Below are 25718 nucleotides of genomic sequence, written 5' to 3' on the forward strand. Positions count from 1 at the left end.
GTGACTGTAGTTTAATTAAATTTTAGACCTGCCTTAAAATGACAGGGCGGGCCGTGGACTGGATACACTACAAGAGAAATAAATTTATCAGGTAAGCATAAATTATGTTTTCTCTTGTTAAGTGTATCCAGTCCACGGATCATCCATTACTTATGGGATACCAATACCAAAGCTAAAGTACACGGATGATGGGAGGGACAAGGCAGGGATTAAGCGGAAGGAACCACTGCCTGAAGAACCTGTCTCCCAAAAACAGCCTCCGAAGAAGCAAAAGTATCAAATTTGTAAAATTTTGAAAAAGTGTGAAGCGAAGACCAAGTCGCGGCCTTGCAAATCTGTTCAACAGAGGCCTCATTTTTAAAGGCCCAGGTGGAAGCCACAGCTCTAGTAGAATGAGCTGTAATCCTTTCAGGGGGCTGCTGTCCAGCAGTCTCATAGGCTAGGCGTATAATACTCCGAAGCCAAAAGGAAAGAGGTTGCCGAAAAGGAAAGAGGGCTTTTTGACCTCTCCTCTGTCCAGAATAAACGACAAACAGGGAAGATGTTTGTATAATACTCCGAAGCCAAAAGGAAAGCCAAAAGGAAAGAGGGCTTTTTGACCTCTCCTCTGTCCAGAATAAACGACAAACAGGGAAGATGTTTGACGAAAATCTTTAGTAGCTTGTAAGTAAAACTTCAAGGCACGGACTACGTCCAGATTATGTAAAAGACGTTCCTTCTTTGAAGAAGGATTAGGACACAAAGATGGAACAACAATCTCTTGATTGATATTCTTGTTACCTTAGGTAAAAACCCAGGTTTGGTACACAGAACTACCTTATCTGCATGAAAAATCAGATAATGAGAATCACATTGTAAGGCAGATAGCTCAGAGACTCTCCGAGCCGAGGAAATAGCCATCAAAAACAGAACTATCCAAGTTAAAAGCTTAATATCAATGGAATGAAGGGGTTCAAACGGAACTCCTTGAAGAACTTTAAGAACCAAGTGTAAGCTCCATGGGGGAGCAACAGGTTTAAACACAGGCTTAATTCTAACCAAAGCCTGACAAAATGCCTGGACGTCTGGAACTTCTGCCAGACGCTTGTTCAAAAGAATAGACAGAGCAGAAATCTGTCCCTTTAATGAACTAGCTGATAATCCTTTGTCCCAACCCTCTTGGAGAAAGGACAATATCCTAGGAATCCTAACCTTACTCCATGAGTAATTCTTGGATTCACACCAATAAAGATATTTACGCCATATCTTGTGATAGATTTTCCTGGTAACAGGCTTTCGTTCCTGTATTAAGGTATCAATGACTGACTGCATGGAGATTGAACGCTTGATTCTATCAAAGCGTGGCTTCTCCTAGTCAGTCTCAGAGAAATTATATTTGGATGATTGAAAGGACCTTGTATTAGAAGGTCCTGTCTTAGAGGCAGAGTCCATGGTGGAAAGGATGACATGTCCACTAGGTCTGCATACCAGGTCCTGCGTGGCCACGCAGGCGCTATTAGAATCACCGATGCTCTCTCCTGTTTGATTTTGGCAATCAGTCGAGGGAGCAGAGGAAACGGTGGAAACACATAAGCCAGGTTGAAGAACCAAGGCGCTGCTAGACCATCTATCAGCGTCGCTTCTGGGTCCCTGGACCTGGATCCGTAACAAGGAAGCTTGGCGTTCTGGCGAGACACCATGAGATTCAACTCTGGTTTGCCCCAACGATGAATCAACTGAGCAAACACCTCCGGATGGAGTTCCCACTCCCCCCGGGTGAAAAGTCTGACGACTTAGAAAATCCACCTCCCAGTTCTCCACGCCTGGGATATGGATTGCTGACAGGTGGCAAGAGTGAGTCTCTGCCCAGCGAATTATTTTTGAGACTTCTAACATCGCTAGGGAACTCCTGGTTCCCCCTTGATGGTTGATGTTAGCCACAGTCGTGATATTGTCCGACTGAAATCTGATTAACCTCAGTGTTGCTAACTGAGGCCAAGCCAGAAGAGCATTGAATATTGCTCTTAACTCCAGAATATTTATCGGAAGGAGTTTCTCCTCCTGAGTCCACGATCCCTGTGCCTTCAGGGAGTTCCAGACTGCACCCCAACCTAGAAGGCTGGCATCTGTTATTACAATTGTCCAATCTGGCCTGCGAAAGGTCATACCCTCGGACAGGTGTACCCGAGACAACCACCGGAGAAGAGAATCTCTGGTCTCTTGATCCAGATTTAGCAGAGGGGACAAATCTGTGTAATCCCCATTCCACTGACTTAGCATGCATAATTGCAGCGGTCTGAGATGTAGGCGCGCAAATGGCACTATGTCCATTGCCGCTACCATTAAGCCGATCACCTCCATACACTGAGCCACCGAAGGGCGCGGAATGGAATGAAGAATACGGCAAGCATTTAGAAGCTTTGATAACCTGGACTCCGTCAGGTAAATTTTCATCTCTACAGAATCTATAAGAGTCCCTAAGAAGGAGACTCTTGTGAGTGGGGATAGAGAACTCTTTTCCTCGTTCACTTTCCACCCGTGCGATCTCAGAAATGCCAGAACTATCTCTTTATGAGACTTGGCAATTTGAAAGCTTGACGCCTGTATCAGGATGTCGTCTAGATACGGAGCCACCGCTATGCCTCGCGGACTTAGAACCGCCAGAAGTGAGCCCAGAACCTTCCCGAAGGGAAGAGCTACAAATTGGTAATGCCTGTCTAGAAAGGCAAACCTTAGGAACCGATGATGATCTTTGTGAATCGGTATGTGAAGGTAGGCATCCTTTAAGTCCACTGTGGTCATGTACTGACCCTCTTGGATCATGGGTAGGATGGTCCGAATAGTTTCCATTTTGAAAGATGGAACTCTGAGGAATTTGTTTAAGATCTTTAGATCCAAAATTGGTCTGAAGGTTCCCTCTTTTTTGGGAACCACAAACAGATTTGAATAAAAACCCTGTTCTTGTTCCATCCGCAGAACTGGATGGATCACTCCCATTACTAGGAGGTCTTGCACACAGCGTAGGAATGCCTCTTTCTTTATCTGATTTGCAGATAACCTTGAAAGATGAAATCTCCCTTGTGGAGGGGAAGCTTTGAAGTCCAGAAGATATCCCTGAGATATGATCTCCAACGCCCAGGGATCCTGAACATCTCTTGCCCACACCTGGGCGAAGAGAAAAAGTCTGCCCCCTACTAGATCCGTCGCCGGATAGGGGGCCGTTCCTTCATGCTGTCTTAGAGGCAGCAGCAGGCTTTCTGGCCTGCTTGCCTTTGTTCCAGGACTGGTGAGGTTTCCAGGCCTGCTTAGATTGAGCAAAAGTTCCCTCTTGTCTTGAAGCGGAGGAAGTTGATGCTGCACCTGCCTTGGAATTTCGAAAGGCACGAAAATTAGACTGTTTGGCCTTTGATTTGGCCCTGTCCTGAGGAAGGGTATGACCCTTACCTCCAGTAATGTCAGCAATAATTTCTTTCAAACCAGGCCCGAATAAGGTCTGCCCCTTGAAAGGAATGTTGAGTAATTTAGACTTTGAAGTCACATCAGCTGACCAGGATTTGAGCCATAGCGCCCTACGCGCCTGGATGGCGAATCCGGAATTCTTAGCCGTTAGTTTAGTCAAATGAACAATGGCATCAGAAACAAATGAGTTAGCTAGCTTAAGAGTTCTAAGCTTGTCAACAATTTCAGTCAATGGAGCTGTATGGATGGCCTCTTCCAGGGCCTCAAACCAGAATGCCGCAGCAGCAGTGACATGCGCAATGCATGCAAGGGGCTGTAAAATAAAACCTTGTTGAATAAACATTTTCTTAAGGCAACCCTCCAATTTTTTATCCATTGGATCTGAAAAAGCACAACTGTCCTCAACCGGGATAGTGGTACGCTTTGCTAAAGTAGAAACTGCTCCCTCCACCTTAGGGACAGTCTGCCATAAGTCCCGTGTAGTGGCATCTATTGGAAACATTTTTCTAAACATAGGAGGTGGGGAAAAGGGCACACCGGGCCTATCCCACTCCTTACTAATAATTTCTGTAAGCCTTTTAGGTATTGGAAAAACATCAGTACTCACCGGCACTGCATAGTATTTATCCAGCCTACACAATTTCTCTGGCACTGCAATTGTGTCACAGTCATTCAGAGCAGCTAATACCTCCCCAAGCAATACACGGAGGTTCTCAAGCTTAAATTTAAAATTAGAAATCTCTCAATCAGGTCTCCCCGAATCAGAGACGTCACCCACAGACTGAAGCTCTCCGTCCTCAGGTTCTGCATATTGTGACGCAGTATCAGACATGGCTCTTACAGCATCTACGCGCTCTGTATCTCGTCTAACCCCAGAGCTATCGCGCTTGCCTTTCAATTCAGGCAATCTGGATAATACCTCTGACAGGGTATTATTCATGATTGCAGCCATGTCCTGCAAAGTAATCGCTATGGGCGTCCCTGATGTACTTGGCGCCATATTAGCGTGCGTCCCTTGAGCGGGAGGCGAAGGGTCCGACACGTGGGGAGAGTTAGTCGGCATAACTTCCCCCTCGACAGACCCCTCTGGTGACAAATCTTTTATAGATAAAGACTGAGCTTTACTGTTTAAGGTGAAATCAATATATTTAGTACACATTCTCCTATGGGGCTCCACCATGGCTTTTAAACATAATGACCAAGTATCCTCTGTTTCAGACATGTTTGTACAGACTAGCCATGAGACTAGCAAGCTTGGAAAACACTTTAAAGCAAGTTAACAAGCAATATAAAAAACGTTACTGTGCCTTTAAGAGAAACAAATTTTGACAAAAACATAATTTATGCTTACCTGATAAATTCCTTTCTTCTGTAGTGTGATCAGTCCACGGGTCATCATTACTTCTGGGATATTACTCCTCCCCAACAGGAAGTGCAAGAGGATTCACCCAGCAGAGCTGCATATAGCTCCTCCCCTCTACGTCACTCCCAGTCATTCGACCAAGGACCAACGAGAAAGGAAAAGCCAAGGGTGAAGTGGTGACTGGAGTATAAATTAAAAAATATTTACCTGCCTTAAAAACAGGGCGGGCCGTGGACTGATCACACTACAGAAGAAAGGAATTTATCAGGTAAGCATAAATTATGTTTTCTTCTGTTAAGTGTGATCAGTCCACGGGTCATCATTACTTCTGGGATACCAATACCAAAGCAAAAGTACACGGATGACGGGAGGGATAGGCAGGCTCTTTATACAGAAGGAACCACTGCCTGAAGAACCTTTCTCCCAAAAATAGCCTCCGAAGAAGCAAAAGTGTCAAATTTGTAAAATTTGGAAAAAGTATGAAGCGAAGACCAAGTTGCAGCCTTGCAAATCTGTTCAACAGAGGCCTCATTCTTGAAGGCCCAAGTGGAAGCCACAGCTCTAGTAGAATGAGCTGTAATTCTTTCAGGAGGCTGCTGTCCAGCAGTCTCATAAGCTAAACGAATTATGCTACGAAGCCAAAAAGAAAGAGAGGTAGCGGAAGCTTTTTGACCTCTCCTCTGCCCAGAGTAAATGACAAACAGAGAAGACGTTTGTCGAAATTCCTTAGTTGCCTGTAAGTAAAATTTTAGAGCACGGACTACATCCAGGTTGTGCAGTAGACGTTCCTTCTTTGAAGAAGGATTTGGGCATAAAGAAGGAACACTTCTGTATAAAAATAAGTAACCAGCGCCCAGGACTGATATCTGCTCACTATAATAAAGACCCCCTAAATAGGTCTAAAGAACAGAACATAGATTAGGATATATAGGAGCGCCACTGGCTAAGATATACCACAGGAGTCAAAATATTAAAATCAAATATTTATACAAGTCTTTAATAATTGACAAAAAATGACAAAATTTGACAAAAATTAACAAAAATTAACAAATGATGAGATCAGAATGTTGAACCAAACTAATAAACTCACTATAGTACAGAATCTAGGGAAAATAACCCTTTAATTCCTACTACATGAATATAATCCAGAAATGGATTGGTACAGCTCATAAATTTAAATAGAGTCGTGAAACATAAGTGTCAATATAACCATAAAAATGAAAAACTGATTTCAAATAAAGAAAAAAAAATATAATAGTGAAGATAACAATCCAATTAAGGATTAGTTTCTTAGTGAAGGACCCATATTTTGAGCCTCAAAATAAATTCATTTATCAAATTTGGAATAGATAGTGATAGAAAATGGGATAAAAAATGTATAAATATATAGGAACAAATCAAATCCCTGCAATATATAATACTCTTGAGTGTAATGTGCAATAATATAGTACAATCCAAAAATAAGTGAATTAAAACAATACAATCAAATTATTCAATCAATGCAATACTATCAAAGTTGGGTGGGTCTCACCATTTAAAAACCTAAAACTCAACTAGGCTGGTACCAGCTGTAATTCTATTAGCTTTGGGACACACTGGTCTATTCAAATAATAAACTTACATAATAATTGATATAAATCTAGTTATAAATTCATATCAAGTAACAAATTTTTCCAATAATTGATATAAATCTAATTATAAATTCATATCAAATAACAAATTAAAAAACAATTAAAACATTTTAAATGATTGAATGAAATTATTGAATGAAATTATAAAAACGAGTAAGAAAAAATTGTCCAAAAAATATAGTCCAAAAAATATATCAAATCCTGATGAAATGTAAATGGTAGTTCCTTCCTTAAAAGTAAAAGTCCTTGAGTCTATTGAAGTCCAAAGTCCTAATCCTTTGATAGATGTGTATACATAAAAAACCTAGAAAAAAGGAAAAAAGTGCACTAAACAAAATGTGCTTACTGGGTATGGACTATTGGAAATAGTCTTACCGTTCAAAAAGCCCGGTCCTGGATATGATTAGCCTCTCAATCTTAATTTTCGGATAGTCGTCTACGCGTTTCGGCCCTCTCAATGGGGCCTTTTTCAAGACATGTGGAGGCTTAATCAATATTGACCTTTTATATATTTTTGTATTGGGCGTTTCACAAAATTGCGCCAAAAAATTGCGCCAAGGAAATCCCGCCGAAAATTGAGTCCGATATTGCCAGTTTGTTTGTTGCCACTCTGTCTCACTTCCGCTCAACAACCGGATGTCTGTTGTAGGTGCTTCCGGTTTTTTACCACTTCCGGTGTCGCGGAACGGGCAAAGAGGAACAACAAATTTTCGGCTAGACCGGATGTCAATATGTGCGGTTCTTCCGGTTTGAAGAAACCATTTTGGAAAAGGGCAAATTTTGTCTGATATCGGGCTAATATATCCAGGACTTACAATGTTTATCATGTATATTTATTTCCATGACAATATAACCCTATTTTATGTTGTATTATTCAAATCTCATATATAATAAACTTAAATACCAATTGAAATAAAATCGTTGTTATATAAAATTCATAAGTGGAGTGAGTATTTGAAAATTAAAAAATAATAAATAAATAAAGTTATATATATAAAATATATATATAGAAAAATATAAAAAATATATAAAAAATATATATAAAAAATATATATATATAAAAAAGATATTTAATATCTTGGAGGGATTAAAGATATTTTTTATTTTGTATTTAACTTTCAATGTGTTTTAATCTAGGTCTAAATTCATTATCTAATGATGGATTTGTGCATGATATTAGGTATTATCTAGACTGAATTCAATGCTGGATTTGTGCATTATACTTTCATTAGATATTGTTTACTACCTTTATTTGGCTAATTAACAATATCTTTTTCTTTGAGAAGATACTGAGACATATTACTCAATATGGATTACTTTTGATAAACTCCAATTAGCTTAAACAGTTTACAAATGAGGTTCACAAAATTTCTTAATCTAATGTTAGACATCTTTTCTTTACTGTTGAATAATCAGATGAATTTTATACTGAGACCTATAAGTATTTTTCAGATCTTAAAGAGAATGCTAGGACCTATAGATTTCTTTGGATTGCCCTATGTGGGTTATTTTTGTGGGATTCAAATTAAGTTTAAACTGAGGTTCAAGAAATGAATGAGAAAGATTGATTTGTTTATCAGAAGAGGTGGACGATCTCAAAGTCAGCATTGAGACCTTTTGGATGGATACAGTCCAGGTTAAAGATCCATTTTGATTCTATTTTCAATAATTTTGATTCCATATCCCCTCCTCTCCAATCTTTATTCACTTTACATATTCCCATATATTTCAAGCTCTTATCACTTCCATCATGTACTTCTTTGAAGTGTTTATAGAGTGGTAAATCAACCTTCTTCCATTTGATCTGTAGCAGATGTTCTCGGATTCGGTCTCTCAGTTTTCTAGATGTCTGGCCCACATATTGCAGGCCACATCCACACTCGACCAAATAAACTACAGAATGGTCAGTACATCTTATAGTTTGTTTAATGTGAAAGACTTCATTTGAAACTTTAGACTTGATCGTGCTGGTTTTTATTCCATGTGAGCATGCTTTACAAAAATGGCATGGATAGAAACCGCATAATTTTTTGCCCATAATGTCTAAGGAATTTTTAGCTTTATTTTCTTTGGGTATACTTGGAGCCAGAATGGATTTTAGATTATTGGCCTTTCTATAGACAAAATTGGGTTGTACTGTTAGATGTTCGCCTATAATATCATCATTTCTGAGTATATGCCAGTGTCTCTTGATTATATCTTCAATTACCTTTTTCCTTTCACCATATTGGGTTATAAAAGGAATTTTTAGGCCTTCAAACTTGTCTTTAGTTGGTCTCACTTTGTATGTGAGAAGAGAATCTCTTTTTATGTTGTTCACTTCTGTGATGGTATTATCCACAAGGGATTCATCATATCCTCTTTCCAAGAATCTGGTTTTTAGCATTGATGATTGCTTGGTCCACATTTCTTCACTTGAACAATTTTTTCGGATTCGTAACAATTGTCCTTTCGGGATATTCGATATCCATTTCTTATGATGGCAGCTTGTGTGATGGATATAATTGTTCGAATCTACTTCCTTGAAGTGGGTGGATGTTACAATTCTTCCCTTTATCACTTTTATGTCCAGATCTAGAAAGGTGATGTGATCCTTGCTGATGGTATTAGTAAATCTTAAATTGGACTGGTTCAGATTCATAACTTCTAGTGTGTGTCTTAGATCTTCTTCACTCCCCTTCCAGATGATTAGGAGGTCATCTATATACCTTTTATATAGGACCAGGTCCGCGCCCGCCGGACAGGAATCCCAGAAAATAGCTTCCCATTTTCCCATATAGAGATTGGCGTAACTAGGCGCGAACCTGGTCCCCATGGCTGTCCCACACACTTGTCGATAGAACACATTATCACAATAAAAATAGTTGTGTTGAAGGATATATTCAATTCCGTCCAGTATGAACCTCTTTTGGGTTTGTGGCATACTGTCATCTTTATCTAAGAAGTGACTAATGGACTCTAATCCCTTCTCATGTGGGATTGAGGTGTATAGTGATGTTACATCACTAGTGATTAAGATGTAGCTTTCATCCCATTCCATGTCATTAAGAATATTCAATACTTCGGTGGAGTCCCTTAGATATGATGGTAATGATCTAACGTATGGTTGAAGTTTTTTATCTATATATTCAGATAAATTGCTCGACACCGATCCTATGCCTGATATTATTGGCCGTCCGGGTGGGTTGGCTAAGTTCTTATGAATTTTAGGCAGGTGATATAGTACTGGGATCTTAGGATGTTTCACGCTTAAATAACGGAATTCATTATTGTTGAGGATACCCAATTCGTTAGCTTCAGTGAGTAGATCATCGAGGGTTCTCTTGTATTCATTAGTTGGGTTGGCTTTCAAAACTTCATAGGTAGCTTTGTCTCCTAAAATTCTTCCAGATTCTTTCTTGTAGTCTGTCTTGTTCATTATCACAATCCCCCCACCTTTATCGGCCGATTTAATGACTATGTCGTGGTTCTTTTCTAATTTAGATATGGTGTTGAATTGTTGGGCACTAAGATTCCTTTTATATGCCTTGTTTGCTTTTAATTTCTTTATGTCGTTGCATACCATTATTTCGAATGCTTCGATAGCCGGTCCTTTACAGTGGGTGGGGTAGAAATGCGACTTCGGTTTCAGATCAGAGTGTTGGAATTGGTCCTCTGTTGTGGTGATTCCTGAGGAAAAAGCACTTCTCTCTATTGGTGACTTTAAGAAATATCTTTTCAATGTGAGTTTTCTAATAAACTCCTTCGTATTTAGATATGTTTGGAACTTGTCCAATCCTCTGGAAGGAGCATATGAAAGACCCAACCCTAACAATTCTTTTTCTTCACTTTCCAAACTTATGTTACTCAAATTAAAGATTCCTTTAACATCCCCTTTTCTATCCTTATTTTTATCTTTTTCATCTGTGGCTTGTCCAATTTTTAGTGTTTCTGATGTTGTTTTGACCAGATGGGGTCTGTTCTTATATCTAGATCCCGACCTTCGTCCCCTGTGTGTCTTCTTTTTACTGGGGTATCCACATCTTCCAATGCAATCTGCTTCCTTTTCCCTCTTTGTTCCAACACTGGAGGATCGTTCCGACCCACCTCTAAAAAAGGAGTGGTGGATGTGGATGCTGCATAATTATCGTCTCTAGGTGTATCAGTTGGTTTTCTTATGTTTGGAGTTACCAGAGGGGAAAATCTGTTGGTTACCTCAATGGTGTTGTTTCTCCAATCTTGGTGTGGTCCCCTATAATTTCTTTGGGGAGGATGGTTCATCATCTGGTCACTATATTGGTAATCGCCCTGTTGGTCTCTTGGTCGATGTTGTTGGTCAAAGTCTGAATTACCATACCTTTGTGGGAACTGCCCATGATTTCCTTTATTCATAAATGACTGGTGAGATCTATGGTTATACCCATTAAACCAACTTGATGGTTGGTAATTTCTTCTTGATTGGTGTTGAGATGTGTTATAAGGCTCATAGTTCCCATAGTTCCCATAAGATCTATAATGGTGACGGTAATTATTATGCCAATTTTCTCCATGTGTGTTGTAACCTCTATGATTTCTATTGTTCACATAGGGTCTTTGATATCCCATATTTGGATTTTCTCTTTGTTGGTAGTCTTGATTATTATCATCATATGATCTTCTTAATTGTGGTCTGTAGGAGGAGCTGTTTGTCATATTTCTATGTGCTCTTTGTCCTCGTATATTGTTAATAGGTCTGTTTGGGTGACCCTCTTTGGGATAAGTCTCTATCCAATTTTCTTTGATTGAAGCCTTTGTTGAATTAGTTGTTATCACTGATTCAATTAACATTGGATCGTTCCCGTTGTTTTCAGGGTTTTCAGAATTCTCTTGAATTGCGTTAAGGTCCCTATTGATTTTTTTGGTTTTTTTAGCAATGGTGTCGTCTTTAAGTTTGTTTATTTTAGCATAAAGATGTTCTTGTTTCTCCTTAAAAGTCTGGGAGTCTTTATATAATTCCATATTTTTCTCTTCAATCGATATCTCAGAATCTAATTGAGTTAATAACAGCTCTCTATATTTGATAATGAGTCTCATTAAATCTTGTGAAGCCTCAGTAATAACTTTATTCCAGTTATCAGTAAACTCTTTTGAGTTGGTATTGAATGAGCAATCTTTGTTTATCATCAAACCTTTAGGTACAATATTCAATTCGAGGCATTTTTTCAAAAAAGAAATCTCAATTTTATACTTGGTCTCAGATATCAACAACTTTTCTAAATTCTTGAAAATAGTATTAATATCAGTTACAATATTTGTACCTGTAGCGTTATCCCTATTCAGGGCTATATTTATATCAGAACTCACATCAGCTCTTAGATTTCTAATAGAGAGAGAAGTTTCCATTTTTTAAATTAAATTAACAGATATTTAATGTATATCAGATTGTTTCTAAAATGGTAACTTCAAAAATTGCTAAAATGCTTTAAAAATTCCTTTACGAAATTATTATAGAGAAATACTACAAATAATGACTTCAACAAATTATAAATTCCAAAAAATTCCCCAAAAAATTCTCAAAAAATCTCTAAAAATCGCAAAGGATCGACTCCTGTGTCCGGCTGCTGTTACTTGTTTAGGTAAAGACAAAGCAATTCTGTATAAAAATAAGTAACCAGCGCCCAGGACTGATATCTGCTCACTATAATAAAGACCCCCTAAATAGGTCTAAAGAACAGAACATAGATTAGGATATATAGGAGCGCCACTGGCTAAGATATACCACAGGAGTCAAAATATTAAAATCAAATATTTATACAAGTCTTTAATAATTGACAAAAAATGACAAAATTTGACAAAAATTAACAAAAATTAACAAATGATGAGATCAGAATGTTGAACCAAACTAATAAACTCACTATAGTACAGAATCTAGGGAAAATAACCCTTTAATTCCTACTACATGAATATAATCCAGAAATGGATTGGTACAGCTCATAAATTTAAATAGAGTCGTGAAACATAAGTGTCAATATAACCATAAAAATGAAAAACTGATTTCAAATAAAGAAAAAAATATAATAGTGAAGATAACAATCCAATTAAGGATTATTACTTTTGGATTGTACTATATTATTGCACATTACACTCAAGAGTATTATATATTGCAGGGATTTGATTTGTTCCTATATATTTATACATTTTTTATCCCATTTTCTATCACTATCTATTCCAAATTTGATAAATGAATTTATTTTGAGGCTCAAAATATGGGTCCTTCACTAAGAAACTAATCCTTAATTGGATTGTTATCTTCACTATTATATTTTTTTCTTTATTTGAAATCAGTTTTTCATTTTTATGGTTATATTGACACTTATGTTTCACGACTCTATTTAAATTTATGAGCTGTACCAATCCATTTCTGGATTATATTCATGTAGTAGGAATTAAAGGGTTATTTTCCCTAGATTCTGTACTATAGTGAGTTTATTAGTTTGGTTCAACATTCTGATCTCATCATTTGTTAATTTTTGTTAATTTTTGTCAAATTTTGTCATTTTTTGTCAATTATTAAAGACTTGCACATAAAGAAGGAACAACAATCTCTTGATTGATATTCCTGTTAGTAACTACCTTAGGTAAGAACCCAGGTTTAGTACGCAGGACTACCTTATCCGAATGAAAAATCAAATAAGGAGAATCACAATGTAAGGCTGATAATTCAGAGACTCTTCGAGCCGAGGAAATAGCCATTAAAAATAGAACTTTCCAAGATAACAACTTTATATCAATGGAATGAAGGGGTTCAAACGGAACGCCCTGTAAAACATTAAGAACAAGGTTTAAACTCCATGGTGGAGCAACAGTTTTAAACACAGGCTTAATTCTGGCCAAAGCCTGACAAAAAGCCTGGACGTCAGGAACTTCTGACAGACGTTTGTGTAACAGAATGGACAGAGCTGAGATCTGTCCCTTTAATGAACTAGCAGATAAACCCTTTTCTAAACCTTCTTGTAGAAAAGACAATATCCTAGGAATCCTAACCTTACTCCAAGAGTAACCTTTGGATTCACACCAATATAGGTATTTACGCCATATCTTATGGTAAATCTTTCTGGTAACAGGTTTCCTAGCCTGTATTAAGGTATCAATAACTGACTCAGAAAACCCACGTCTTGATAAAATCAAGCGTTCAATTTCCAAGCAGTCAGCTTCAGAGAAGTTAGATTTTGATGTTTGAAGGGACCCTGTATCAGAAGGTCCTGTTTCAGAGGTAGAGACCAAGGTGGACAGGATGACATGTCCACCAGGTCTGCATACCAAGTCCTGCGTGGCCACGCAGGTGCTATTAGAATCACTGATGCTCTCTCTTGTTTGATTCTGGCAATCAATCGAGGAAGCAACGGGAAGGGTGGAAACACGTAAGCCATCCTGAAGTCCCAAGGTGCTGTCAGAGCATCTATCAGGACTGCTCCTGGATCCCTGGATCTGGACCCGTAACGAGGAAGCTTGGCGTTCTGTCGAGACGCCATGAGATCTATCTCTGGTTTGCCCCAACGTCGAAGTATTTGGGCAAAGACCTCCGGATGAAGTTCCCACTCCCCCGGATGAAAAGTCTGACGACTTAAGAAATCCGCCTCCCAGTTCTCCACTCCCGGGATGTGGATTGCTGACAGGTGGCAAGAGTGAGACTCTGCCCAGCAAATTATCTTTGATACTTCCATCATAGCTAGGGAGCTTCTTGTCCCTCCCTGATGGTTGATGTAAGCTACAGTCGTGATGTTGTCCGACTGAAACCTGATGAACCCCCGAGTTGTCAACTGGGGCCAAGCCAGGAGGGCATTGAGAACTGCTCTCAATTCCAGAATGTTTATTGGCAGGAGACTCTCCTCCTGACTCCATTGTCCCTGAGCCTTCAGAGAATTCCAGACGGCACCCCAACCTAGAAGGCTGGCGTCTGTTGTTACAATTGTCCAGTCTGGTCTGCTGAATGGCATCCCCCTGGACAGATGTGGCCGAGAAAGCCACCATAGAAGAGAATTTCTGGTCTCTTGATCCAGATTCAGAGAAGGGGATAAGTCTGAGTAATCCCCATTCCACTGACTTAGCATGCACAGTTGCAGTGGTCTGAGGTGTAAGCGTGCAAAGGGTACTATGTCCATTGCCGCTACCATTAAGCCGATTACCTCCATGCATTGAGCCACTGACGGGTGTTGAATGGAATGAAGGGTGCGGCAAGCACTTTGAAGTCTTGTTAGCCTGTCCTCTGTCAGGTAAATCTTCATTTCTACAGAATCTATAAGAGTCCCCAGGAAGGGAACTCTTGTGAGTGGAACGAGTGAACTTTTCTTTTCGTTCACCTTCCATCCATGTGACCTTAGAAATGCCAGCACTAACTCTGTATGAGACTTGGCAGTTTGAAAGCTTGAAGCTTGTATCAGAATGTCGTCTAGGTATGGAGCTACCGAGATTCCCCGCGGTCTTAGTACCGCCAGAAGAGCACCCAGAACCTTTGTGAAGATTCTTGGAGCTGTAGCCAATCCGAATGGAAGAGCCACAAACTGGTAATGCCTGTCTAGGAAGGCAAACCTTAGGTACCGATAATGATCTTTGTGAATCGGTATGTGAAGGTAAGCATCTTTTAAATCTACAGTGGTCATGTATTGACCCTCTTGGATCATAGGTAAAATTGTCCGAATAGTCTCCATCTTGAACGATGGAACTCTTAGGAATTTGTTTAGGATCTTTAAGTCCAGGATTGGTCTGAAAGTTCCCTCTTTTTTGGGAACCACAAACAGATTTGAGTAAAACCCCTGTCCCTGTTCCGATCGTGGAACTGGATGGATTACTCCCATTAAGAAGAGCTCTTGTACGCAGCGTAGAAACGCCTCTTTCTTTGTCTGGATTGTTGACAATCTTGACAGATGAAATCTCTCTCTTGGAGGAGAGTATTTGAAGTCCAGAAGGTATCCCTGAGATATTATCTCTAGCGCCCAGGGATCCTGAACATCTCTTGCCCAAGCCTGGGCGAAGAGAGAAAGTCTGCCCCCCACTAGATCCGATCCCGGATCGGGGGCCCTCAATTCATGCTGTTTTAGGGGCAGCAGCAGGTTTCCTAGTCTGCTTGCCCTTGTTCCAGGACTGGTTAGGTTTCCAGCCTTGTCTGTAGCGAGCAACAGCTCCTTCCTGTTTTGGTGCAGAGGAAGTTGATGCTGCTCCTGCTTTGAAATTACGAAAGGAACGAAAATTAGACTGTCTAGTCTTGGCTTTGTCCTGAGGCAGGGCATGGCCTTTACCTCCTGTAATGTCAGCGATAATCTCTTTCAACCCGGGCCCGAATAAGGTCTGCCCTTTGAAAGGTATATTAAGCAATTTAGACTTAGAAGTAACATCAGCTGACCAGGATTTTAGCCACAGCGCCCTGCGTGCCTGAATGGCAAATCCTGAATTCTTCGCCGTAAGTTTAGTAAGATGTACTACGGCCTCCGAAATGAATGAATTAGCTAGTTTAAGGACTCTAAGCCTGTCCGTAATGTCGTCCAGAGTAGCTGAACCAATGTTCTCTTCCAGAGACTCAATCCAGAATGCCGCTGCAGCCGTGATCGGCGCAATGCATGCAAGGGGTTGCAATATAAAACCTTGTTGAACAAACATTTTCTTAAGGTAACCCTCTAACTTTTTATCCATTGGATCTGAAAAAGCACAGCTATCCTCCACCGGGATAGTGGTACGCTTAGCTAAGGTAGAAACTGCTCCCTCCACCTTAGGGACCGTTTGCCATAAGTCCCTTGTGGTGGCGTCTATTGGAAACATTTTTCTAAATATCGGAGGGGGTGAGAACGGCACACCGGGTCTATCCCACTCCTTAGTAACAATTTCAGTAAGTCTCTTAGGTATAGGAAAAACCTCAGTACTCGTCGGTATCGCAAAATATTTATCCAACCTACACATTTTCTCTGGTATTGCAACTGTGTTACAATCATTCAGAGCCGCTAACACCTCCCCTAGTAATACACGGAGGTTTTCCAGTTTAAATTTAAAATTTGAAATATCTGAATCCAGTCTGTTTGGATCAGAACCGTCACCCACAGAATGAAGTTCTCCGTCCTCATGTTCTGCCACCTGTGACGCAGTGTCTGACATGGCCCTAATATTATCAGCGCACTCTGTTCTCACCCCAGAGTGATCACGCTTACCTCTTAGTTCTGGTAATTTAGCCAAAACCTCAGTCATAACAGTAGCCATATCCTGTAATGTGATTTGTAATGGCCGCCCAGATGTACTCGGCGCTACAATATCACGCACCTCCCTCTGAGCGGGAGATGTAGGTACTGACACGTGAGGCGAGTTAGTCGGCATAACTCTCCCCTCGTTGTTTGGTGAAATTTGTTCAATTTGTACAGATTGACTTTTATTTAAAGTAGCATCAATACAGTTAGTACATAAATTTCTATTGGGCTCCACTTTGGCATTGCAACAAATGACACAGGTATCATCCTCTGAATCAGACATGTTTAACACACTAGCAAATAAACTTGCAACTTGGAAATACAATTCAATTAGAATAATATTAAAATGTACTGTGCCTTTAAGAAGCACAGAAGATCTATGACAGTTGAAAATTAATAAATTGAAACAGTTATAGCCTCAATCCTTGTAAACAACACAACTTTAGCAAAGGTTTAATCCCATTAGCAAAGATAACAAATTCTGAAAGCAGGAAACAAATTACAGAATAAACGTTTTTTATCTCAGTCAAACTATAATTCTCACAGCTCTGCTGAGAGAAATTACCTCCCTCAAAATAAGTTTGAAGACCCCTGAGCTCTGTAGAGATGAACCGGATCATGCAGGGAATACAATGAGTTGCTGACTGAAATATTTGATGCATAGAAAAAGCGCCAAAAAACGGCCCCTCCCCCTCACACACAGCAGTGAGGGAGAACAGAAACTGTCAGAAAAACAGATTAAGCAACTGCCAAGTGGAAAAATAGTGCCCAAACATTTATTCACACAGTACCTCAGCAAATGAAAACGATTTTACATTCCAGCAAAAACGTTAAACATAATCTCTAGTTATTAAACAGCTTTATGTATTTCTTACAGTGTAATTCTAGTGAAGTACCATTCCCCAGAATACTGAAGTGTAAAGTATACATACATGACATTATATCGGTATGGCAGGATTTTCTCATCAATTCCATTGTCAGAAAATAAAAACTGCTACATACCTCTATGCAGATTCATCTGCCCGCTGTCCCCTGATCTGAAGTTTACCTCACTCCTCAGATGGCCGAGAACAGCAATATGATCTTAACTACTCCGGCTAAAATCATAGCAAAACTCTGGTAGATTCTTCTTCAAACTCTGCCAGAGAGGTAATAACACACTCCGGTGCTATTTTAAAATAACAAACTTTTGATTGAAGATATAAAACTAAGTATAATCACCATAGTCCTCTCACACATCCTATCTAGTCGTTGGGTGCAAGAGAATGACTGGGAGTGACGTAGAGGGGAGGAGCTATATGCAACTCTGCTGGGTGAATCCTCTTGCACTTCCTGTTGGGGAGGAGTAATATCCCAGAAGTAATGATGACCCGTGGACTGATCACACTTAACAGAAGAAATTTGAAATAACAGTGAAAAAAGGCAGTTACACTAACAAAATTTTTACAGTGTATGTAACAAGTCAGCAGAGCATTGCACCCACTTGCAAATGGATGATTAACCCCTTAATAACAAAAACAGAATAATAAATGACAAAAACGTTTTTTAAACACAGTCACAACTGCCGCAGTCTACTGTGATTGTTACCCTCCTCAAACACGACTTTGAAGCCTTTTGAGCCCTTCAGAGATGTCCTGTATCATGCAGAGGGAAGCTGAATGTCTCTGTCAGTATTTTTAGCTGCACAGAAAAGCACTAAAATAGGCCCTTCCCACTCATATTGCAACAGTGGAAAGCTTCAGGAAACTGTCTCTAGGCAGAAATCAAACCAGCCATGTGGAAAAAAACTAGGCCCCAATAAGTTTTGTCACCAAACATATATAAAAACGATTAACATGCCAGCAAACATTTTATATTACATTTTTATAAGAGTATGCCTCTCTATTAATAAGCCTGATACCAGTAGCTATCACTGCATTTAAGGCTTTACTTACATTAATCCGGTATAAGCACCATTTTCTAGCAAATTCCATCCCTAGAAAAATATTAACTGCACATACCTTATTGCAGGAAAACCTGCACGCCATTCCCTCTCTGAAGTTACCTCACTCCTCAGAATATGTGAGAACAGCCATGGATCTTAGTTACTTCTGCTAAGATCATAGAAAATGCAGGCAGATTCTTCTTCTAAATACTGCCTGAGATAAACAGCACACTCCGGTACCATTTAAAAATAACAAACTTTTGATTGAAGAAATAAACTAAGTATAAAACACCACTCTCCTCTTACGACCTCCATCTTTGATGAGGGTTGCAAGAGAATGACTGGGTATGGCAGTTAGGGGAGGAGCTATATAGCAGCTCTGCTGTGGGTGATCCTCTTGCAACTTCCTGTTGGGAAGGAGAATATCCCATAAGTAATGGATGATCCGTGGACTGGATACACTTAACAAGAGAAAAGGAAATAATTTCTTCAGACACCAAACTTCACCTCCTCCATTGACAGAGGCAAAGAGAATGACTGGGGATTATGGGTAGGGGAGTGAAACTTTTGTCATTTTCTAAACCTCAGGCACCTCTAATACCTTTGTGTCCTCTTCTCTTTCCATATTCCTTTGGCTGAATGACTGGGGGTTTATGGGAAGTAGGAGTGAAACTTAACAGCTTTGCTGGGGTGCTCTTTGCCTCCTCCTGTTGGCCAGGAGTGATCTTCCCACTACTAATTGGAATAATGTTGTGGATTTTTCATGTTTAGGAAAGAAAATAAATTAAAACAAAAAAACCACACACACATACATCACATACCAGCAGCATGACAAATACTCCATTATATCGTAGCCATCTGCTCTGAAACTTCTCTCATATGCACTGTAAATTATTCTCCCCTTTAAACTGCGGGAGTATTAAATTGTTTACAAATAACTCCCTTACCTTTATTTTTTTTATTTGAAATGGCTGCTTTTGTCTGTAAAAAATATTTCAATGTTTATAAAAAAAATTAAAGGGCCATTCTAGTGTAAAAAACTCAAAATTATGCTTACCAGATAATTTCCTTTCCATCTGTATGAGGAGAGTCCATGGCTGCATTCCTTACTTGTGGGAATACAGAACCTGGCCACCAGGAGGCGGCAAAGACACCCCAGCCAAAGGCTTAAATACCTCCCCCACTCATTCTGCCGAGGGAACAAGGAACAGTAAAAGAAATATCATGGTATAAAAGGTGCCAGAAGAACAAAAACAAATTTAGGTCCGCCCAATGGAGAAAACGGGCGGGGGCCATGGACTCTCCTCATACAGATGGAAAGGAAATTATCTGGTAAGCATAATTTATGTTTTCCATCTTAATATGAGGAGAGTCCACAGCTTCATTCCTTACTTGTGGGAAACATACCCAAGCTCTAGAGGACACTGAATGAAAACGGGAGGGTAAAAGAGGCGGACCCTAATCTGAGGGCACCCCAGCCTGCAAAACCTCTCCCCCAAAAGCTGCTTCAGCTCAAGCAAAAACATCACATTTGTAAAACTTTGAAAAAGTTTGTAAGGCGGACCAGGTAGCCGCCCTACAAATCTGCTCCATAGAGGCCTCATTCTTGAAGGCCCAAGAAGCCACAGCTCTAGTTGAATGAGCCGTAATCCTCTGTGGAGGCTTATGTCCCGCTGTTTCATATGCTAAGCGGATAATGCTCCTCAACCAAAAAGATAGAAGTGGAAAAAGCCTTCTGCCCTTCCCAGAATAGACAACAAACAATGCCAAAGTCTGTCTAAAATCTTTCGTAGCCTGAAGATAGAATTTCAAAGCCCGAACCACATTTAAAAATTATGAAGTAATCGTTCCTTCGAAGAAGAAGGATTAGGACACAAGGAAGGAACCACGATCTCCTGAATGATGTTGCGATCAGACACAACCTTAGGAAGAAAACCCAACCGATGCGAAGAAAAGCCTTATCAGCATGAAAGCTAGGTAAGGAGGCTCACATTGCAAGGCCGCCATCTCAGAGACTCTGTGTGCAGAAGCAATAGCTAATAGAAAAAGAAGCTTCCAAGACAGTAACTTAATGTCAACCGAATGCATGGGCTCAAACAGAGGCCTCTGCAAAACCTTAAGAACCAAATTTAAACTCCAAGGAGGAGCGGGATATCTAAACACAGGCCTGATTCTAGACAGAGCCTGAACAAGAGACTGAATATCAGGAAGCTCAGCGAGCCTCTTGTGTAACACCACTGATAGAGCCAAAATCTGTCCCTTTAAGAAACTAGCAGCAAGTCCCTTCTTCAAACCATCTTGGAAAAATGAAAGAATCCTGGACACCCTGACCTTATTTCAGGGGAATCCACGTTCTTCACACCAGAATAAGTAGGTCCTCCACACCTTATGGTAGATGTGACGGGTGACCGGCTTTCTAGCTTGAATGAGAGTATTAATCACTCTCTCAGAAAAACCTCTCTTGGCTAGGACTAAGCATTCAATCTCCACGCAGTCAGCCTCAGAGAATCTAGATTTTGATGAACAAAAGGACCCTGTTCCAGCAGATTCCTGCGACAGGGTAACCTCCATGGAGGAGATGACATCCCCACCAGTTCCGCAAACCACATCCTTCGCGGCCACGATGGATCAATTAGAATAGTCGAAGCTTGCTTCTGCTTGATGTGGGCCACTACCCGAGGTAGAAGTGGCAACGGTGGAAAAATGTAAACTAAGTTGAACCCCCAGGGCACTGCTAAGGCATCTATCAGCTCTGCCTGGGGATCCCTAGACCGCGACCCATATCTGGGTAGCTTGGTATTAAGCCTGGACGCCATGAGTTCTATCTCCGGCGTCCCCCATCTGTTGCAAATCTCCGCAAACACCTCGGGATGGAGAGACCATTACCCCAGATGAAACGATTGTCTGCTGAGAAAGCACTAAATGCCGCAAACACTGCCGTTTGCAACTGTTCAAAAAAGTCTGGTGGTAAGAGGGCCCCTCCCGAAGGAGGATTAGTAGTGCAATGGGGAGCTGCATGTGTAATAGGAGATGATTGCAGGGAACGCACCTCGTGGGACGGAGACCCCCTCAGAGGTGGACGGCTCAGAAGTACTAAACATCTTGTTCTTTTTGGATATAACTACTTTATCAAGGCATGTGGAAAATAATTGAGCAGCGGATATACCGTAGCCTCCTAACAATAAAAACAGGTTTTAGATTTGGTTAAAGAGGGAGTACCCTCTAACGTATCAGAGTCTTCCATAGCTTGCGCCTTTACGATGGACTAGAGAAAAAAATAAATGGCACCTTTATACCCAATGGCCGGGGCACTCACCACCTCCTATGACCCAGACCCCACAGAGAAACCGCTTTGTCTCCTGTAAACCGCATGGTCAGGAAAGGGGAAGTTAATGAGGCCACACCCGGTCACATGGAGTGCCATGCAGGACCGCCCCTACTGCAGGAAGAAAAGCGCGCCAAACTGACAGGTTGCGCAGTTATCCAAAATGAAAGTAAAAACCTGAATGTTCCCACATCTGCCAGAGCCTCATCTCACACATGTCGCAGAATAAAGCAAATCATGTATAAATGCCCCCCTGTTCAATAATCCCCTTCCGGAGATATTAACCCTTGATTCCATACAGATAAAGGAGTCACACTGTGACCCTGTCTTCTTACGTTATATGAAATAAAATGAAACGATCTTACCAGAATCATCGCCGTGGAACAGACACACAGCATCTCAAGTTTGACAGTCTTGTAGCATCGCACCTGACATGGACTTGAGTGATAGAAGCAGGCAGTGAAACTCGTCAACACTGATTGCTTAGGAGTTAATACGAGTCTGGATGGTTTCATAGAAAGACTCTCCCTGCATTTCCAGACCCTAACCTTCGTCAATGCTCTCACTGAGAGGCTGACAAGACTAATTAAAACTCCAGTCCCATAGCAAAGAGTACTACCCTGCATAAGAGACTACTCCAAATCTTCTGACACTTCTCTGGCATCCTTCTATGACGAAAGGCAAAGAATGACTGGTGGATGAGGGGAGTGGGGGAAGTATTTAAGACTTTGGCTGGGGTGTCTTTGCCTCCTCTTGGTGGCCAGGTTCTGTATTCCCACAAGTAAGAAATGAAGCCATGGACTCTCCTCATATTAAGATGGAAATATATTAAATGTTAATTTGTTAGCGTGTGCAATTTTAACACTAGCCCTGCTGCAAGTCTATGTGTTTAACTACTCTTTGGAGGTTAAATGCACAGTACCACTTGGGAGCAACAGAGAACTGACACTGACCCAATCAGCAACAGTAAAGAATGTCATTTTTCCCCCCCACTATAAATTGCTGCTGTTCAATGGGACCAGAAATCCCACATCACTCCAATAACTGTAAATGGGAAAAGGATAAAGCACTAAGTATTGCTACATCTGCAATAGGACATACAATAAATATAAGTACAATATAAATCCTAGCAGCAAAGGTTTCATCATATATGATATTTGTGGAGCCCAAAAACAGTCTAGAGAAACAGATGGCTAGAATATTTACAGCATTCTCCTAAAAAGTAATTACTGTTATTCTTTAACACACCATAGGATAGCATCATTGCTGATTGATAATACAAATGTAATTTTACCTCTTCTTGTAAGGTTACATTTAGCTGCAGTAACTGATCCCTCTCCTCAGAGAGAGCTTTCATACTTTGTTCAACATCTTGCAATTTGCTTGCAACTTCCATCTTTTCCTTGTCCAGCAACTCAAATGCAGCGTCCTTACTAATTAGTGACTGGTTCATTAGCTCCAGTTGTGAAGCAAGTTGCTCTTTAGATTGTGCAATAGCTTCTCTCTCACTAATGGCTTCCTCTAATTTTGTGACAATATTAGCCATTTCTTCCTCGCCAGAGGAAATCTAAAAATATTGAATGAATAAATGGGTGGGTGAAAAAAAAAATGTTTAAAAGGATTATTCATTATTCTTATAGTAAGAAAAAGAAAAAAAAAAGGGTAGCTTTATGGACATTTCAAAACAAACCTTTTGTTCCAGTATAGAAGCCTTTGTATTTAACTCTAGTTCTTTATGCTTTTGATGCTGCAATTCTTCTTGAACTCTTCTAAGTTCATCTTGAATTTCAATGGACTAGGAAGATGAATAATTTGTATTAATTTTAACTGCACAGTGATGGCTAACTTCATTCTAAACATGTTCAGCTATTTGAAGCACTGTTCTACAATGGAAAGGATAGAGAAAACACACAAAAAAAGGGGGGGGGGGGAAGCTAGTAATTATACAGAATGGAAAAAAAGGATTAGCGCAGTGTTTATCAATGCATTTAAAGGGACAGTCTACCCCACAATTTTCTCCCCTTTAATTTGTTCCAAATTATCCATTTTACCTGCTGGAGTGTAATAAATTGTTTACAAGTAGCTTGTTTGCCCATATATCTACATTTGAAATTGCTGATTTTGCCTGCGGTATTCCCCTATACTAAAAGTTTCTATACTTAAAGGAACAGTTTATTCAAAATTTTTAATCCCCTTTAAGTTGTTCCCAATGATCCACTTCACCTGCTGGAGTGTATTAAATTGTTTACAGGTAGCTCCTTTACCCTTATATTGGCATTTGAAATAGTTGATTTAGCATGTGGTATCCCCACCTATTCTGAAAGTTTGTGGCCGCAGGTCCAAGCTATAGATAAGCTGTGTAAACACAACCAGCAGAAGAGATTACACTCCTAGTGGGATATAGCAGAGATAGGGTAATAACATTTTGATTTTCCATTGTTCTCTCCAAGTACTGGTGATTGTTTTATGGACAGATATAAGATAAAGAAGCAGGTATATGTACACAATGTGATACAGTAATGAGATATGATTATACCTACAAGCTCAACCCATTTTATTCGGTTTTCATACATTTTTTACTCTGCAGTTGGTAAAAAAAAAGCAATTGTAAACACATTAAGGGAAAAACTATTTTACAGTATACTGTCCCTTTAAGTCCAGACTATTGACAGGCAGCAGAAGAAATCACACTCCCAGTGGGGTGCAGAATAGATAAGTAATAAAATGATTATTTTCTGTTGTTCACTCTAAGTATTAAGCTTTGGTTTACAAACAGATATAAGATAAGGAAGCAAAAAGTGTGTATTTTACCTGCAAGCTCAACCCATTTCAATAGGCTGTGGTTTCAAAGAACAAAACAAACACAAATAAACCTGAAAATGCAATCTCTCATACATTCTATACTCTGAAGCTGGTATAACAAGTCATTGGAAATATATTAAGGGAAAATTATATTACAGTAAACGGTCCCTTTAATAAAATATGAAACATATACAGACAGGAGAAAGATAAAAAAATAGTGGTATAGTGAGAAGCAATGTGACTGGGAAGAGAAAAGGTTGAAAAATGGAGACAAAGAAACAAAATTTATTGGAAAGGGGATAACAATAGATAGACGCTAGTAATGGATAGTAAAAACAAAGACAATTTACCATTGACACATTTTCTTTCAGGTCGTCTTTCAGTTGGTTACTTTCAGCTATTAGTTTTTCATGTATGTTCTTCAGCTCAGTCTTCTCCTGGTTAACAGTATCCATCTGTTGCTGAATGAAAAAGAGTTCTTCTTGAGCCGCTGACTTCTCCACTTGAAGGGCCTCAAGTTCTGACTCAAAGTGGTTTATGGTCACCATTAGTTGTTCTACCTTCAGTCTGAGTGTGTGCTGGGCTTGCTTATGATCATCAATAAGTTCTTGTGCCTCTACAGTTTTTTGCTGCAATTCCTTTTTAAGACTCAAAACCTGAAGGAAAAGAAGAAGTTTTGTATTTTTTAATTTTACATAATGAATGCTATAGATACCTCAGACTGCTAAAGTTAGGAGTTATCAAAACCTATAAAATTGTGATTAGATACACAGTCCTAATAACATAGATATACGTTAAGATTTAACTTCTTATTTTATTTAAAAGTATTCAGTTCCAATTTCTACCTGTTTTTCTAGGGATTGCACAATGTCTGTTGAGTTAGAAAAAACCTGAATTCTCAGATCATCAGTTAATTTCTTCTGGGATTTTAAATCATCTTGTGTTTTTCTTAGTTCTTCCTGAGTTTCTGCAAACTAAAATAAAAAAAAAACAAAAACACAAAAGAGACAGGATTAATTAATTTGTTTTTACGCCTGGCACTACAAAA

General features: G+C 39.7%; 1 protein-coding gene across 1 annotated transcript in view; it reads right to left on the reverse strand.

Annotated features, from left to right (window-relative positions):
* The window catches only part of CENPE (centromere protein E), a 261773-nt gene that overhangs the window by 99372 nt on the left and 136683 nt on the right, over positions 1 to 25718 (reverse strand). The window contains exons 47-50 of the mRNA XM_053703505.1: positions 25516 to 25644; positions 25021 to 25326; positions 23559 to 23663; positions 23163 to 23435 (exon numbers count right to left, since the gene is read on the reverse strand). Of these exons, the coding sequence (XP_053559480.1) occupies positions 23163 to 23435; positions 23559 to 23663; positions 25021 to 25326; positions 25516 to 25644 (813 nt within the window). The remainder of the gene's footprint in view (positions 1 to 23162; positions 23436 to 23558; positions 23664 to 25020; positions 25327 to 25515; positions 25645 to 25718) is intronic.

Source organism: Bombina bombina, chromosome 2 (genome assembly GCF_027579735.1).
Source record: "Bombina bombina isolate aBomBom1 chromosome 2, aBomBom1.pri, whole genome shotgun sequence".
Classification (NCBI taxonomy): Eukaryota; Metazoa; Chordata; class Amphibia; order Anura; family Bombinatoridae; genus Bombina; species Bombina bombina.